This window comes from Notamacropus eugenii, chromosome 1 (genome assembly GCF_028372415.1).
Source record: "Notamacropus eugenii isolate mMacEug1 chromosome 1, mMacEug1.pri_v2, whole genome shotgun sequence".
Taxonomy (NCBI): domain Eukaryota; kingdom Metazoa; phylum Chordata; class Mammalia; order Diprotodontia; family Macropodidae; genus Notamacropus; species Notamacropus eugenii.
The window spans coordinates 76616955-76635158 of record NC_092872.1 but is presented as its reverse complement, the minus strand read 5'-3'; the positions used below and the strand labels follow the sequence as shown (position 1 = coordinate 76635158).

The 18204-nt window shown below is 38.7% G+C and overlaps 1 protein-coding gene and 1 pseudogene across 8 annotated transcripts in view; one reads left to right on the top strand and one right to left on the bottom strand.

Annotated features, from left to right (window-relative positions):
• AGTPBP1 (ATP/GTP binding carboxypeptidase 1) overlaps positions 1-18204 on the top strand; it is a 241452-nt gene that overhangs the window by 46662 nt on the left and 176586 nt on the right. For all 8 annotated transcript variants that reach the window (XM_072606021.1, XM_072605974.1, XM_072605967.1 and 5 more), the window contains exon 3: positions 6502-6626. In XM_072606021.1, the coding sequence (XP_072462122.1) occupies positions 6502-6626 (125 nt within the window). The remainder of the gene's footprint in view (positions 1-6501; positions 6627-18204) is intronic.
• On the bottom strand, positions 10260-11240 carry LOC140501919 (transcription initiation factor TFIID subunit 8 pseudogene; annotated as a pseudogene).

Below are 18204 nucleotides of genomic sequence, written 5' to 3'. Positions count from 1 at the left end.
TGAAGGACAGCCAGCCAGGCAAGAGAGAGAATGTCATGTGTAGGGAAGAGTGACTAGACTGATTTTGTTGGACTGGTCTGTGTGTGTTTGTGGGGAAGCGTGGGGGATAGGGAGAAGGAGCAGTATAGGAGGGGAATACTGTGTAACCAGACTAGAAAATTGGGCTAGAACAAAATGGAGTTTATTAAAGGCAAGGAGAGGCCACTGAAGCTTCTTGAATTGGGGAGTTATAAGGTCTGACTTATTGAAAGTTTAGTGGACCACTGATTAGAGAGGGGAGAGAATTGATACAAGAACAATTAGGAAGTTTTGGCAGGAGTGTGATATACTGGACTAGGGTGGGTGTTATTGGTAAAGAGGAGGGGACATGAGAGCTCTGGGCATGAACAAGGGTAAAGAGGTGAAGATGACGGGGAGTAAGAAGGGTGTTATTCTTTTTTTTTTTTAACTTCAAGATTTTTTTAAAATTTATTTATTTAACTTTTAACATTCATTTTCACAAAATTTTGGGTTCCAAATTTTCTCCCCATTTCTCCCCTCCCCCCACCCCCAAACACCAAGCATTCTAATTGCCCCTGTCACCAGTCTGCCCTCTCTTCTATCATCCCTCCCTTCCCTTGTCCCCATCTTCTCTTTTGTCCTGTAGGGCCAGATAACTTTCTATACCCCATTACCTGTATTTCTTATTTCCTAGTAGCAAGAACAATACTCGACAGTTGTTCCTAAAACTTTGAGTTCCAACTTCTCTTCATCCCTCCCTCCCCACCCATTCCCTTTGGGAAAGCAAGCAATTCAATATAGGCCATATCTGTGTAGTTTTGCAAATGACTTCCATGATAGTCGTGTTGTGTAAGACTAACTATATTTCCCTCCATCCTATCCTGCCCCCCATTGCTTCTATTCTCTCTTTGGATCCTGCCCCTCCCCAAGAGTGTTGACCTCAAATTGCTCCCTCTTCCCACTGCCCTCCCTTCCATCATCCCCCCCACCCTGCTTATCCCCTTATCTCCCACTTTTCCTGTATTGTAAGACAGGTTTTCATACCAAAATGAGTGTGCATTTTATTCCTTCCTTTAGTGGAATGTGATGAGAGTAAACTTCATGTTTTTCTCTCACCTCCCCTCTTTTTCCCTTCACTAAAAAGTCTTTTGCTTGCCTCTTTTATGAGAGATAATTTGCCCCATTCCATTTCTCCCTTTCTCCTCCCAATATATTTCTCTCTCACCACTTAATTTCATTTTTTAAAGATATGATCCCATCCTATTCAATTCACTCTGTGCTTTGTCTCTGTGTGTGTGTGTGTGTGTGCGTGCGTGTGTGTGTGAGTGATCCCACCAACTACCCAGATACTGAAAAGTTTCAAGAGTTACAAATATTGTCTTTCCATGTAGGAATGTAAACAGTTCAACTTTAGTAAGTCCCTTATGACTTCTCTTTGCTGTTTACCTTTTCATGCTTCTCTTCATTCTTGTGTTTGAAAGTCAAATTTTCTTTTCAGGTCTGGTCTTTTCATCAAGAATGCTTGAAAGTCCTCTATTTCATTGAAAGACCATTTTTCTCCCTGAAGTATTATACTCAGTTTTGCTGGGTAGGTGATTCTTGGTTTTAGTCCTAGTTCCTTTGACTTCTGGAATATGATATTCTACACCCTTCAATCCCTTAATGTAGAAGCTGCTAGATCTTGTGTTATCCTGATTGTATTTCCACAATACTTGAATTGTTTCTTTCTAGCTGCTTGCAATATTTTCTCCTTGACCACAGAGCTCTGGAATTTGGCCACAATATTCCTAGGAGTTTCTCTTTTTGGATCTCTTTCAGGAGGTGATGGGTGGATTCCTTGAATACTTATTTTGCCCTCTGGTTCTAGAATGTCAGGGCAGTTTTCCTTGATAATTTCATGAAAGATGATGTCTAGGCTCTTTTTTTGATCATGGCTTTCAGGTAGTCCCATAATTTTTAAATTGTCTCTCCTGGATCTATTTTCCAGGTCAGTTGTTTTTCCAATGAAATATTTCCCATTATCTTCCATTTTTTCATCTTTTGGTTTTGTTTTGTGATTTCTTGGTTTCTCATAAAGTCATTGGCCTCCATCTGTTCCATTCTAATTTTGAAAGAACTGTTTTCTTCAGTGAGCTTTTGAACCTCCTTTTCCATTTGGCTAATTCTGCTTTTGAAAGCATTCTTCTCCTCATTGGCTTTTTGAACCTCTTTTGCCAGTTGAGTTAGCCTATTTTTCAAGGTGTTATTTTCTTCAGCATTTTTTTGGGTCTACTTTAGCAAGGTGTTGATCTGCTTTTCATGCTTTTCTTGCATCTCTCTCATTTCTCTTCCCAGTTTTTCCTCCACCTCTCTAACTTGATTTTCAAAATCCTTTTTGAGCTCTTCCATGGCCTGAACCCATTGAATATTTATTCTGGATGTTTGGGATATAGAAGCCTTGACTTCTGTGTCTTTCCCTGATGGTAAGCCTTGTTCTTCCTCCTCTGAAAGAATGGGAGGAGATATCAGTTCACCAAGAAAGTAGCCTTCTATGGTCTTATTTTTTTTCCCTTTTCTGGGCATTTTCCCAGTCAGTGACTTGACTTTTGAGTGTCCTCTCCACACCCACCTCGCCTCCAGATCTGCCCAGGTAGTGCTTGGGGTCTGAGATTCAAATGCTGCTTCCCAGCCTCAGGGCTTTGGGCAGGGCAGGGCTGCTATTCAGTGTGAGATTAAGTTCAGGTGCTCAGGTGGGGGCAGGGCCCCAAGCAGGGCTCAGTTCCCTCAGGGGGTTTATGTGGAGACCTTCAACAATGGATCCAAGCTCCTGCCCGCTCTGGGACCCCCGCTGCCGCTACTGCTGTCTCCTGAGGGGGCCCGAGCCATGGAGATACCCTGCTCCCCTCTCAGTGAGCCAAAAAAGACTCCCTCACTGACCTCTAGTGCCTGTGGGTGGAGGGACCTGCACGGCCACCGGAGATTCTGTCCCCAAAGCCTGCTCAGATCTGCTTGTCTCAGCGCTGCTCAGCCAAGGCAGGGCTGGGCTGTGCTCCGGGTCCAGTGGTGTCGGTTTTTCGGGTCCCTCTGGAACAGAAATCTCCTCTGCTCCATTGTTCTGTGGCTTCTGCTGCACCAGAATTTGTTGGGAGTTCTTCTTTACAGGTATTTATGGGCTGTGGGTTTGGAGCTAGCATATGTGTACCTTTCTACTCCGTCATCTTGGCTCCGAAGGGTGTTATTCTTTACAGAAAAAAAAGAAGACTGGGTAGGTTTGGGGTAAAGATTAAGTTCTATTTTAGATGTGTTAAGTTTAAGATGATTGTGTAGCAGTCAAGTAGAGATGTCCAATAGGCAGTTGGAAATGTGTGACAGGACCTTAGAAGAGAGATTAATGCTAAATATATAAATTTAGGGCTCATTTGATTAGAGAAATAAATGGTCATATTGTGTAGCAGGTATAGGGTGCCTGTAGCATAGCAGGGGTACATTTTAAGGCCAGGTATTGTTTGAGGTACTGCTGGGCATTGTGGACTGCATGAAGGCACTGGCTACTAAGGGGGAGTGTGTGTGTGTGTGTATGTGTGTGTGTGTGTGTGTGTGTGTGTGTGTGAGAGAGAGAGAGAGAGAGAGAGAGAGAGAGAGAGAGAGAGAGAGAGAGAGAGAGAGAAGCAGGCTATAGAAAGGAATATAAAAGATAAAAGTTCTCTTAAATCATAAACATCTTGGTTTACCAACATCCCAGCAAGCAACTCTGATTTAAATAATAAAGCTTTATGATTTCTACCTGTGTGAGGTTTGTGAAGATGATTTCATTTTTCTTTCTACTTTTATTATGCTTAGCTAAAATCATCAGAGATATTTTCAATTTTTACTTTTTAAAAATCTGGCAGTACTATTGATTGGTTATAAAAGTGAAAATTCATGTTTGGTAAATTGATGTATTAGGACAGCTAGGTGGAGCAGTGGATAGAATGTCAGGCCTGGGGTTAGGAAGATTCATCTTTCAGAGTTCATATCTGGCCTCAGACACTAGCTGTGTGACCCTGGGGAATTCACTTAACCCTGTTTGCCTCAGTTTAAATGAGCTGGAGAAGGAAATGGCAAACTCCTCCAGTATCTTTGCCAAGAAAATCCCAAATGGGGTCACAAAGAGTCAAACAAGGCAGAAACAACTGAACAACAAAAAATAAATAAAATAAAATAAATTAGAAATTCAGACAAATTAATATAATTTACTTAAATAATTTAAATACAAACGCTTGGCTTGAATAGTAAAACATTTAACATTTTTAAGGATCCGTTTGCTTTGGAGAAAACAATTGTCAGCAGATAGTTATATGAAATGACAGGGTTGGTAGAAGAAACTTAAATATTTTAATATATTATGAAAGGCTGATTATTGGATTACAGATTTGGAGCCCAAAAGATTTAGGTATCATCTAATTCAATTTTCATCTAGATGAATCTTGAAGAAATATTTTGGAGTTTTGCTAACAGTTTAGAATTTTGCAATAATGACAAATCATCAATCATTTTAAATTCATTTTTTTTTTTTTTTTGTACCCAACCTGTGGTTTTCACTCTCTGTGAATTGCTACATGTAGTGTTAGAGGATACTGAGAAGTTAAGGAATTTGCTTAGGGGCATCAAGCCAGTGTTTTAGAGGTGGAACTTGAACCCAGTTCTTTTTGACTTCCTAGTTTTTTCTCTCTCTGCTCTGTCATAACGTGTAGCTCATTACATAATAATTTTCATTTGGCTTGTTAGTATAACATGTTTTGAAGTGCCTTTTTTAATTAAGGCAGTTGTATCCTGGGAGATATCAAGATAACAACATTAGCAGTATCCTGTGGCCACCACTGAAGTGTTGCTGAGTCCTGGGAAAGTCAGCTTAGTTGACTCTTGTTTATACATTGAATTTAAATGCATTTTTAAGTCTTTTCTATACCTCAACCCAAAATGTACCACTGTAAAAAAATCATTTCAAAGAGAGTGCTGCCCTCTAGTGATTCTATCTACCATTACTGTTTCAACAATACCATCAAAAACTCTAGGACCTTGGAAGAGCTTGAGCAGAAAGGACCTTAGAAGTTATCTGAACCAGACAGGATTGACTCATTGGTGGTCACATAGTGATGAGTGTCAGATCAGAGTCTGCCACTAATCACTAATGTGAGACTAATTACTGAGGAGACTCTTTTTACACCATGCATAAGAGGTTGATTTTGATGATTTTGAGCCTGAGTTAGGGAGGGTGGCTGCGGAAGAAAGAGAAAGGGTCAGTTATCCTCCTGCAGAACTTTAATGATTTTTTTCAATGTTGTTGATCAAATTTTGCCTTCCTTTTAAAATTTGTTTTGATGACTAAATATTTACTAAACATATTTATGTGCAGAAATAATTTTTTATTTCTTGCATCAAGGTCTTTTTGAATAGTATAAATATTTTATTAGTTAAAATCAACAAACATTCTTGTCAATTAAAATGATATTTTTCAGAATAAAGACTCAATCTTTTCTTTTAGCTTAAGAATTTTCACATTAAATTAATACAGTACAAACTGTTTTCTGCAGTAGTGGCTTAAACTATTTAGACATCTTATTCCCTAATACCAGTTGTAAAGCTACAATTTTCTAGAGTCATTACTTTATCTGAGATTAGTGAAATTGTAACTTAATCAAGTAGTGTTTCTATTAAAATTACTTTTTAATTAAAAAACAATGATATCTTGATTCAGTGGAATGAATGCTGAATCTGGAGTCAAAACATGAGTTTGAATCCATATAAGGGGTTAGACTAGATGATCTCTGAGGTCTTTTTTTTTTTTTTTTTTTTTAGTTCTAAACATATGATCCCAAGATATTCTGTGATAGCTTGAAGTTGAACTTAGAATAGTGGCTCTTCTATATCTAAAATGAGTTAGGGGAACTTTGAGCTCTGTGGGCATTCCTTTCCTCATGTTGTTTCTTGTCCTTGGAATGTTCTCTTTCCCTATCTTTGTCTATTGTATTCCTATTGAACTTTAAAATAATATGCCTAATATGTTAAATATCATAGCAAAGTGCTAATAGTACAAAGATAGAGAGGACATAGACTGTGTTTCTAAGGAGCTCATAGTCTAAAGGGAAGAAGAAGTACACAAGTAACTGATATTAGGGAGAGTGAGATGAGTACAAAGGCAACATCCAGTTGGTGTGCTGTGAGGAGGGAACCGTCACATTCAACTGATTTTTTCTTTCCTCATCTCCCCAAGACCTCGTACAACATATTGTTTTATACCACTTTAATGCGCTTTTTACGTACTTTTACCTCCATCATACTACCTCATATGCTCTGTGAACAAGGGGAGGTGTCTTATCTAAACTTCAGATCTCATCCAACACCTAGCATGGTTGCACTGCATATAATTGCTCAGTAGATAGTTGTTAAATTGAAATGAGCTGAATTCATGTTACTTAAGAATTACATTTAAAATACACAAATATGGCATGAAGTCTAAATATAACATAACATTCTTTCTAGCCTTACTAGCAATTCTCGGATTGTGGCACTCCTGGCTCAGCTGGAGAAGATCAACTATGAATGTTCAGAAGCAGAAGCTGCCAGATATGTTACATCAAAGATTCTTCACCTGACTCAAAGTCAAGGTAAATTTTTTTCTTAAAAAATCATTTTGTATAATTAATTTTTTTGTTAACTAACATCAGTGAATACCTACGTATTTTAGACTGCACAACCATACAGAAAACACCAATTACAATTTGTAATATGTCAAACTAATGATATAAGTACTTCATTTATTTATATTATGTAAGAATTATAATGATATAACATACATTGAAAAAAACTGTTACAAAAATCTGTATACACATATATGTAAGCAGTGGTCTCATGTTCCTTTTCAGCTCACAGACATTTGTGACTGGAAATATTGTAAGGTCATAAATCTAGAGTTGGAAAGGACCTTAGAGGCAGTTATTTCAGGAGGAAAACAAAGCCCCAGAATGTTAAGTGTATAGTCCAAAGTTACACAAATAATAAATGGCTGATAATTTTTTTTTACAATAAAGCTAATAAATTTATTTTTTTGGAATGCAGATTTCTTTCAGAATTCTTTACATAAAGTCTTTACATAAAGTGAATTTATATAAAGCGAGAATTGTCTGGATACTCTTTCCGCCAGTAGTGCAAATAATTGGTAATTCACTCTCTCAAAAAAATCGATTCGTTTCTGCCCTTCCATAAAACAGTTTTCTTAAAAGTCAGGTGAGTCTAGGACTGAATTGGCACTTTTGATTTTAGTGCTCTAAATACAGTAGACACTTAAATGTTAGTTGAACTAATGGATATTAGACTTAATCCTAGTTGGGCAGGTCAGCTAGGTGGCACCGTAGATAGAGTGCTATGCTTGGAGTCAGAAAGACTCATTTTCCCAAATTCAAATCAGGCCTCAGACATTTACTAGCTGTGTGACCCCAGGCAAGTCATTTAACCCTGTTTGCTTCATTTTCCTCATTTGTAAAATGAGCTGGACAACAGCAAACAACTCCACTGTCTTTGCCAAAAAATCCCAAGTGGGGTCACTAAGAGTCAGACATGACTGAAAAATGACTGACCAACAACTTGGCCACTGGGGAAAGAATTAGAAAGAGCAGGTAGAAGTTTCAAAGAGGCACGTTTAGATCTGACATAAAGAAAAACTTCCTAATAATGAGAGATGGCCAAAAGTGGAATGGGCTGCCTTAGCAGGAGATAGTGGTTCCCCATTATTAGAAGCCTGTAACAGTTGTAATGAGTCCCTACTGAAAAGATTATGGAGACTTCTGTGTAGGAATGGTTGGGATGGATGGCTCAGCTTTTCACCATCTCATACCTTGTTAGCTCTTCGAAATGAAGACATTCAGCCATTTCTCTGAGCAAGATGAGAAGACAGGCACAAAGAACCTCCTTCTCATCAGAACGGGATATTGGATTCCCTTCCTGCCAGAATAGTATATGGGTTTCCATGTCCATAACCTATCCATTACTCTTTCAGTAAACTATATGGACTCATCCTAAGACTCTGGGAAACTGAATTCTAGTCCACCACTATATAATTTTGAACACAAAATCACTTAATACATCATGGTGCCAATTTATTATGGTACCCAGAGGAGTTTTAGTCTCTAGTCTGCACAGAAATTAACTTGCTGAATTTGTCCGAAAGACTTAATCATTCCCATATGAGGATATCTTTAATACAGGGAAAATAGAAAAATCAACAAAATTCTGAACTAATTAAAAAGCATTGAGGGGAAGAGAGGGGAGGGTGGTAGAAAAGGGGATTGTAAGTCATAGCACACAAACACATATGGTTAACACAATTCCTGACAATAAGTCAAAGTTATCACCCTGTGATTCCATACTATCTACATAACAAATTTTTATTATGCATGTACAGGTAACAGTTTTCATTTGGTTTTGGTCACATATAATTCAAAAAACCTCATCCAAATTATTAAAAATAGAAATTTGTAAAGAAGTGCCAGGGTGTATGTAGAGTATTTACATAGCAACAAAGAGTCAGGATCAACATGATACATGAACAAGCCTTCTTTCAGGGGTGATATGTGAATGGTCCATTCCCAGATTCTCTCACATGGACCTATTTTGCTCAGCAAAGTTCAGAACATTGTATTTTGCCAACAATGGCTCAGGTTTCTTGGCCAAAGTAACAAGAAGCTCCATTTAACACATACCTCCTCCAAGTACGTGCTGGTAAATGCTTTTTGGCATCAGTGATGTACAAGTACAGTAGTAAGTCTACACACACAACACAGTGACCATCCCACAGTGCTCATGGTAGTTTCTAGCTACAAAAGAGGGCTGTAAATACTTTTGTCCTACCACCCTCTACAATGCTCACCTCCAAAATGTGAACTTTCCCTATACTCACCACACTACCTATCTGTAAAGGCTGAAAACAACCCAAGATTCACAAAATCTAGGCTTACTGGGCTTACAGTATTTCCAGTCATAAATGTCTGTGAGTTTTCAAGTGTTCTCAGTGAAAGAGGTATTGCATTGTTAGGTAACTATAGACAGACCTCGAAAGCTGGGGTCAGAATGTGACGTTTTCTCTTCTAAGACACTCTGCTTGGCAGATTTTTATTCAATTCTAAACAAACAGCTCTCTTCCCTTAATAATCCCTCCATCAAAATAGCAGGTCAGGAAGTTCATGGATAGCACTTTGTCAGGCCAGAGAGTTTTACTTACTGGGGAAAGGAAGTGTAGAGGCAGGATTAGGGTGGGAAGGAGAAAGTAGTTATTATGGAATCAGACTGTCTCTCCAGAAGGATTTCAAGACTCTGGCAAAATATCTTACAGGAGATTCCTTATTTCTCTTTCATTTAAAATATTTGTGACCCTCCAGTAGCTTTCATTTGGCATTTTAAAAAATCACTCTGCTCTAATGCTTAGCCAAGAATGTACATGGCAACTTATATAGAATTTTCTTTAAGAACTTGTATCTGGTCAACAGAAAAGGAAGAACCTGGGATGTTCTAGTCATGACTTCCTCAGAAGTTCAGTAATGTTAAGTGTTTATCTCCCGCTCAGGGAGCATAGATCATAGGGCAAGGGAGCAAGGCTTCACTTTCTATCCTGGAAAAAGAAGCAAAGGCTCATTGAGTGTGCAGGGGTGGAAGGAGAAAAGGAATTCAACCAAGAACCCACTGAGCTTCTTTGGCCTGGACATGCCCTCAGGGCTTCACAGGCCACAGAATGAGGCTCTTTCCTAGGGGCCAGTGCCAGAATTGCTGATGAGCCAATAAAAGGGTCATTTGAAATACAGCTGCCTAGAAGTTTCAACTGGAATAGAAAAACTATGACAGGAAATGAAATCACTAAATCTCTGTGTCCCACAGTACAGTCTATGTAAGACATTGTTATTAAACAATTTGTTTCTCTGAAGTCAAACACCCAACAAAATGTTAGATTCCAGTTTGGCTGCCCAGCCCTCTCCTTCCTAGGTATCTTTAAATGGGAATGGGAGTGGAAATGGGTGAATGGATCCCTTTTTAATTCAGAGTTTTTTCCTCTCACCCAAAAAGAGGGACTGGAAGAGAAGTCCTAGGTGGCCCAAAGGGCCATGGGATGCCTGGCCAACTGCATGCTAGAGATTATTTCTACTAGAGGAAGGCTAATCCCATTGCTGCAATGATGTCATCTCATCTCAAAAAGTTGAGACAGCTTCATTCTAAGATACCTCGAGAGGAGAGAGTGGGTGTTCAGAGAGAAAGAAACAAGCAAAATGTCTGCTAAGCTCAGGGAGATGCTTTTTAGGCCTAAGCTTAATGATCAATAACTCATTTCTTCCGTGCTGTAATGAAGGCAGAGAAGACATTCAGAATGGATGGCCCCCACTGTCCTCTAATTCACTTCTTGCTATGGATCTTGGGTTTCTTTACGGGCTGGAGATAAGGGTTATTGATAAGATTCTCCTCCCCAGTGTGACTCCCCGACAAGGAAGTGTTCTGCTCTACAACAGAGGCATTCTCTTTCTCTGCACCTGATTCATCTGTACTAATGTGGAAAGGAAGGTTCCCTGTGTCTGTCTGTTCATCCTGCTCAGACGAATGAGGCTCTTCCATCTGCTTCATCTCCAATTGAGACAGGAGAAGGGCTGTCAGATAGGGAAGGGTAAACAGCCGGGCAGCAATCAATGGAAATGTGCTGGCATCATCTTTGAAAAGACTCCGTGTCTCACTTGTCTTGGTCATAAAACGAGTAAGTGCCTGTTCCACATTACGCCTCTGTGATGCAACCTTTCACTAAGGACCTGGTAATCTGAGACAAGCTTGCTGGTATGTCGGTGTTTTGATGTAGGTGTGGGGATTGGAGAATTCAGGAAAATGGCTGGGGATATGAGGTGGATGAACTTGTTCTGTCCAGCAGTCAGGGCTTTGGGAGTCACACAGGCTGATGGGTGACTGGAGGTGCTGTGATGACCATCTTCTGGGACCATTTAGCATATGCAGGAAGAGTTTCCACTTTGAAACCCATCTCAGCAAGTGTTGATGTCTGAGAGTGTTGGCTGTGTCCTGGCCATGTGCTCATAATAGGATTTAGCACTCCCGATTTCTGAATGGTAGCTTTGTAACATCTCAGTTAATGTTTCCACTGATGCTTTCTCAGCACTTTCAAACCCAGCCTCTGTCAGCAAGGAGCTCACAACTACCTGCAAGGTCCACCTGCGTGCCAAGTAGTAGTGGTCTGCAGGGGTAGTGGCTGGCTTCCTGATCTCACTCCTGAGCTACCGGCTCCGGCAGTTGCAGCTGTGTCAGCCGTCTTGAATGCCTGAGAATGTCTGATGATTTTTTTAATCTATTCTTTAATTTACAGTGAAATGATTTTCAGCCCCTTTGGAATGGGATTTCTCTGTTATGGGTTTGATTTATCCTTCTGTAATTGGCCATAACTACAGTTTCCCACTTTCCTGTCCCCACATTTGGTATGTCCCTGATATCTGACTTCATCTGCCTGTTTAAATTTTCTGCTTCGCTTTATTTCTCAGCTTGATAGCTCTCTAGAGGCCCAAGTCATCTGTACCAGGTTCCTCTGCTTCTCCTCATAATGGCTCCTAAACTCTCCAGGTTATGACCTCTTCATTCAGCTAAAATTGTTCTTTCTGAAGTTATCAGTGTTCTCTTAATTGTTAAAATCTAATTGCTTTTTTTTAATCCTCATCCTTCCTGATGTCTTTGCAGCCTTTGACAATGTTGATTGCCTTCTCTTCCTAGATACTCTCTCCTCTCTTTGGGCAGCTAGGTGGTACAGTGGATAGAGCACCATTGTAGGAGTCAGGAGGACCTGAGTTCAAATCTCACCTCAGACACTTGGCACTCACTATCTGTGTGACCTTGGGCAAGTCACTTAACCCCACTTGCCTCTTCCTGGGTCATCTCCAGTCATCCTAATGAATATCTGGTCACTGGATTCAGATGGCTCTGGAGGAGAAGTGAGGCTGGTGACCTGCACAGCCCTCCCTCACTCAAAACAAAGTCAAGTGCAAGTCATGTCATCATTTCTCTGATGGTATGGTCTTCTTCGGCAGCAAAGGACGAACATACTCTCTTCTCTAGGTTTTTGGAACATTGCTTTCTTCTGGTTATTCTACACCTTCATCCAGGTCACAACCATTAATCAGGGATGTTCCCAAGGCTTTTTCTTGGACTGTCTTCTCTTTTTTCTCTATACTATCTCAAGTTCATATACTTTCATGGGTCCAAATAAAATTTTTATGAGATGCTTTCTAGAACTACATATCCAGCCATAATCTCTTACCTAGCTCCAGTCCTGTATTTTGGACATCTCAAATTTGATATCCTGTAAGCTTCTGCAGCTCTATATGTTAAAATAGAATTTATTATTTTTTCCCCCAAAGCCTTTCCTATTATTGTCAAGAGCATCACCATCCTCTCAGGCTCCTAGGTGGCCTCATTGCGCTTCATTCCTTAATTCTACTTTTCCCATATATCCATTCTGTAATTTCTACCTTCAGAATCTCCCACATTGCCTTCTCTTCACTTGTACAGCTGCCACCTTATTCAACAAGCATTTATTAACCACCTAGTCTGTTTTAGTCATTTTTTATCTAGACTGTTGAAATAGCCTTCTACTTCATCTTCCTGCCTCCAGTGTTGCTTTGCTTCAGTCTGTCCTCCACTCAGCTACCCTTAACTCCAGTAAACTCCCGTGGCTACTTATTAACTCTAGTAAGAAACATAATCCTTTGTTTAGCATTTAAAGCTCTTTACAACCTGCCCCTCTCCTACCTTTCTTATCTTAGTATTTGACTCTTCTGTGTGTACGCTACAATCCACCTGTTTTATGTTCTGTTCCTTGCCTAGGACATTCCTTATGACTAGGCATTTTTACTGACTGCCCCCTATTCTTGGCATGATGTTCCTTCTCACTTCCAGGCTTGTCAGAATTTCTTCAGGATTTACCTTAAATTCTACCTTCTGTATGTAGCTTTTCCCAATCTTCCTTTCTTCTCCTTCCCTGCAAGTGCTTTTTCCCTTTGAGAACGTGAATTAAATGAAATTCCTTTAAAAAACATTGTCTCAGTGCGAAAGCTTAAAAAATGACAGTCTGGAAACCTTCCTTTCCTTTTTAGTGGCAGTTGCCAAGTCCTGAGTATGGTACTTGATCTCTTTCTAGCTGCTGGCAGTAATTTTTTTTCTTTTACCTGAAAGTTTTGGCTTTTGGCAGTCATGCTCCTGGGAGTTTTCATTTTGGGTTTTCTTTCAAGAGATGATTGGTGGTTTCTTTTTATTTTCATTTTGTTCTCCGGTTCTAATAGATCTAGGCAGGTTTCATTCATAAACTTTTTGGAAAGAAATAAATTTTATTTATATTCAGTTTAACAAATCTTTGAATATAAATGTTATATATGAATACTTTTGTCAGAATGACTTTGTTAAATCAGATTTTCTGGGCAGTGGAAACTCACCACTTAAAGTACCAATTATAAACTTAAAAAAATGATTTTAGGTGGAAGTTTTTCTAAAACTGGACAATAGGTTTCTATTAGTTGGTTTCTCAGACCTGCTGAGAGGGAGGCTGGAGGTTGAGGTAACTTGTGGGATTTGTCCTATTTGACTGGAAGGGTGACTTTTTTCCTAGGCCTAGGTTGCCACCATTACCACTGTCACTTTCCCCTGGCATGGTGAGCTGCATTTGTCTTCTCTCTAAGGCATAGGGCCACTTGAGAATCTGTCCTCAGAAGCTGTGGGGAATTCAGAGAGGCAGTGAGTGAATCCATTAGTACATCAGGGCCTGGTTGCCACCATCATGACTAGCTTTATCTTTGCTATTTTCTTTTCCCACATTCATAATTTCTTGAAATATGATTTCCATTATCTTTTTCTGGTCATGGTTTTCAAGTGGTCCAGTGGTTGTAAAATTTTACTTCTTGACCTTTTTCCATGTCAGTTGTTTTCAAGATTAGATACTTTATATATATATATATATATGATATATATATATGTGTACACACATGCACACACGTATATATGTACACATGTATATATACATATATGTTCATATGTATATATACATATATATATACATATGAACATATATGTATATATATGTTCATATGTATATATACATATATATATAAATTTTTTAAAGCATATTGACTTTCTTTTAATACTTCTTATTCTGTCATGTAGCCATTAATTTCTTTTTTTGGTCCATTCTCATTTTCAGGGAGACTTTTGTTTAGGTGAAGTTTTAATATAAGGTAAAAGTACCTTTTGTGCTAGTCTGTTAATTCTTCCAATCTTTTCCTCTAGGATTCTTGTTTAATTTATGATATAGTTTTTTAATTCTTCAAAAATATCTTGCTTTATTTCTTCCAGGAATAATAGTTGCTCTCATGATGAAGCTGTATTTTTCTTTGAGACTTTGCTTGTAGATTTATTGAGTTGTTCTTTTCTTTTAGGTTTATGTCATAGGCATTCCTGTCTCCATAATAGCACTTTAAAATTCATATCTTCTTTCCTTCCTTCTTTTCTTCCTTTCTTCCTTCCTTCCTTCCTCCCTTCCTCCCGCTCTCCTTTCCCTCCTTTTTTCCCCTCCCTCCCTCCTTACTTCCTTCTTTCCTTCCTCCTTCCCTATTCCTTCTTCTTTCCTGCTTCCTTCCCTCCCTCCTTTCTTTCCTTCTCATTCTTTCATCTTTCATGAATTGGGACTTTGATTTTGGATTAGGTTCTCCCCACTTTAGGAGAAAATGTTGGGGTCTTGGGCAGTCCTGATCTGTACTGACTTAGAGCCTGTCACTTCTCTTGGTATGGAGCACTGTATTTTTCATGAATCACAGGGCCAGATCATATCAACTTGCTGCAAAATTTTAGTAGACACTATTTCCTGTTCTTCTAGTCTTTGGTTTTTTAAGACTTCATACTCTAATTTGGGTTTGTGCAACACAACTAAGACTTGCTCTTAGCTGGAGCTCCAGTAGGCAGTTGCTGATAAAGGCTCTGTCAATAAGGTGGAAGGTTCTCTAAGTTCAGAATAAAAGAACCTTAGTTCTCTCTGTTCCTTTGCCCTCCTTGCCCTGGTCACTCACTTGTGGACTGAATCCATGATCCTGTTGTGGGATCAGAGTGACAAAACTAATCCATCCCTTGTTTGTCTGTCCCTGGTCATTCTGTCCTGGGCCAAGTCGGTTTCTCACTCAGGGCATGACCAGAGATACATATTTGTAGGCCCAGCCCTGGTCATTCACCCTGTAGGGTGAATCCATGATCTTGGCAGGAAACAGAAAGCACTGTGGTTTTTCCTTGTGTTTTCCTGTTGTACTCTGGTGCGTTTCCTCCGTCTTTGTTGGAGTCGTGAGAGAAATGGGCGGCTCCGTTCTACTCTCCTTCAGTATGTACTAAGAATTTTTTTTTCTTTTTTGGGTTCTAGGTATAGTAAAGGCGAAGCATGCTAGAGATGCCTCCCTGCCTCTCCCAAAAAAGGAGAAAATAAAAGATGGCCATAGAAGCATTTTAAAAAATGCACAGAAGTGAAGGAAGCTTAGAGGGGAAATTAGACAAGCAGGATAGCTTTGAAAGGAATATATTTAGGAGGTAGCAAAACGTATATAACAAAGATTTTTATTTTCACATATCTTCATTTCTTTGGTTTACTTTGTAGATGGAAATTTCTTTTGGTATTTGTTAAATTCAAAATATAAAATAAAATTTACATAACAGAAGAAGAATCATTTTTCCGGAGTCTTGTGAATCTTTAGGGTTTAGTTTGGTAGGTAAAGAATAGGAAGGAAAAAGAAACTGCTGGTGCACATCATAAGCTTCGTCAAGTGTTTTGCAAACCTTCAAGTGCCATATAAAAGTGAACTATTATTATTTTATTGATATAGTATGCATAGTCTCTGATGCATACTAAGCACTTAATAAATTCTTGTTGATTGACTGACTAGCAGCTGTATTATATAAAGATGGGGAATGGTAGAGAGGATTGAGGTGGCACAGTAGCATAAAAAAGAGTGAGGAAGCATGGTGGAAAGCGCCTCAGTGAAGGACAAAGGAGGCAGGAATGGAAGCAGTATTGTCAGCAGACTAATACAAGTCATCTGGACAAAGAAAAAGAGGAAATGTATGAGTTTGAGAAATAGAGACCACAATCCTGACACTGAGGCATGATGTAGTAGTGGTGGGTCTCTTTGTCTAGTAAATTCACAGGAGTTCCCTCCCTACCAAAAGATAAGTGGATGCTAATTTCTTAACTTGCTTTAATGATAATTTCCTCCTTGAAAAGTTGGAGGAACTAACAAGTGGAAATTCTGTTGTAGTTATGATTTTCTCCAACAATTGCTTGCTGGGTTGGAAATGATGATAATCTTGAGGGGAAATGACCCTTACTTGTTTGTTTTTGTGATAAAGGAGGGGAAAGCTGGGAAAAGTCTAACCTGCATCTTGCGTTTTGGGGAAAAAAGATCTCACAGAAGAATAGCTGCGATTCTTGTGGACTGAGAAGTGTGGAAAACTATTAGGAATGAAATTCTGAATATACAAAGATACACAATTACAATTAAGAAGAAAAAAGTTGTCAAGAGATTGCTTTGGATGTAAAGAGAATTCACCAACCAAATTAGATTTTAAAAAGACGTGTAGAAGATCACAGCAGGGATAGGTATTGGAGGATAAATACAAATGTTTGGTGCAGCCCTAAGAAAAATCATGTCTGGATGGACTGGATGATTTCCAAGATCTCTTTCACTTCTAAAATTCCATGATTCTGTAATTCTGATTTCACCATAGAATCATAGAATTTTAGAACAAGAAGAGACCTTTGACATCATCTTGCCCAACCTCTTCATTTTACAGATGAAGAAACAGGTCCATATCAGTTAAGTGATTTGTTCAGGGTTACCCAGCTAGTTAGTGTGGTGCTGGGACTAAAATCCAGGTGTTCTGATTCCCACTTAAATGCTCTTTCCACTATGATGTGTTGGGGTCCTGTGATTTCAAAGGATTTGGCCTCATTTATAGATATTGAGTTGGAAGGTATCTTTGAGTCTACCTTGTACAACCTCATTATTTTACAGATGAGAAAACCGAGACCCAGAAAATTTGTGTTACGCAGTAAGTTGCAGAGTTAAGATTCAAACCCAGGTCTCTGCCTTCAATTCCACTTGCCCTTTCCACTGTACAATGCTTTCTCCTTCCACCAACCCTGACAACAAGGAACTAACTTATGTGTAAGAAACCTCATTTTCAAGCTATTGAAATGTATATTTTCTGTAATTCATACCCTGTTTTGCCTGAACTTGAAATTTCCTTTCCTTCTAATATAGTGAATTCCTGTAATTTGACCTTGTTTCTCCTAAATGGTGGGGACCCGTCCCCAGTTGTTTCTGATAAAGCTTTGCACCATTTCTTTTTGCTTACTCATCAGGATTAGTTTTTAAAGGAAATAAGTAGGGATGTGTCTTTACCATTTATGAAGATCGAGTACAAAGGGCAAGAACTTAGCGTATCAAGAAAGGAAATTCGGTGAAAATTTAGATACTTCAAAAATGCATCATCCCCTTTATCAGGTCTCTAGCAGAGGTAGTTCATATATTATACCCTGGACTGTTGTATATCTTTCTTTAATCGCTTAGACCTTGGGTTGGATTTTTTCTTTTTCTTTTTTTTTTTTTTTTAAAGTGGTTTGTGGAAGTTGTGAGGGGAGGGGGAAAAGATCAGAAAGACATCAGAAATCATGTGTTTGGAACGCACATTGAACAGTGAAGAGTTTACGTTTACTGAGCTAGCCAATGGGAATTGAAAATTCTGGAAAAAAAGCCATCATGTATTGTACATCTAACTAGTTCCCTTGTCTATAATCATTTGAACTACTGTATATCAAATTTCTCTATAGTATTATTTATAAATGGCACAAAGAAATTCAGATAAATTCTAGTGTTACATTTTTGTCCAGAGATAGTTTTTTAATATATGAATTGGCATTCTTTTCCTTTCTTTAAAATATTATTATTGAACAATTCGGTCAACTTTCCAGGATGGTTAGGCAATATGCCCTCTTAATGAATTTGATTTTGTTTCAGGAAGTGGTTTAATTTTCTTAGTTTGTAGGAAACTTGAAGAATGACTAATTAGATTCTGCCAGAAAGACTATTTAACTTGGTCTTTAAATTAAAATAAAGATTATTTTCATTAGAG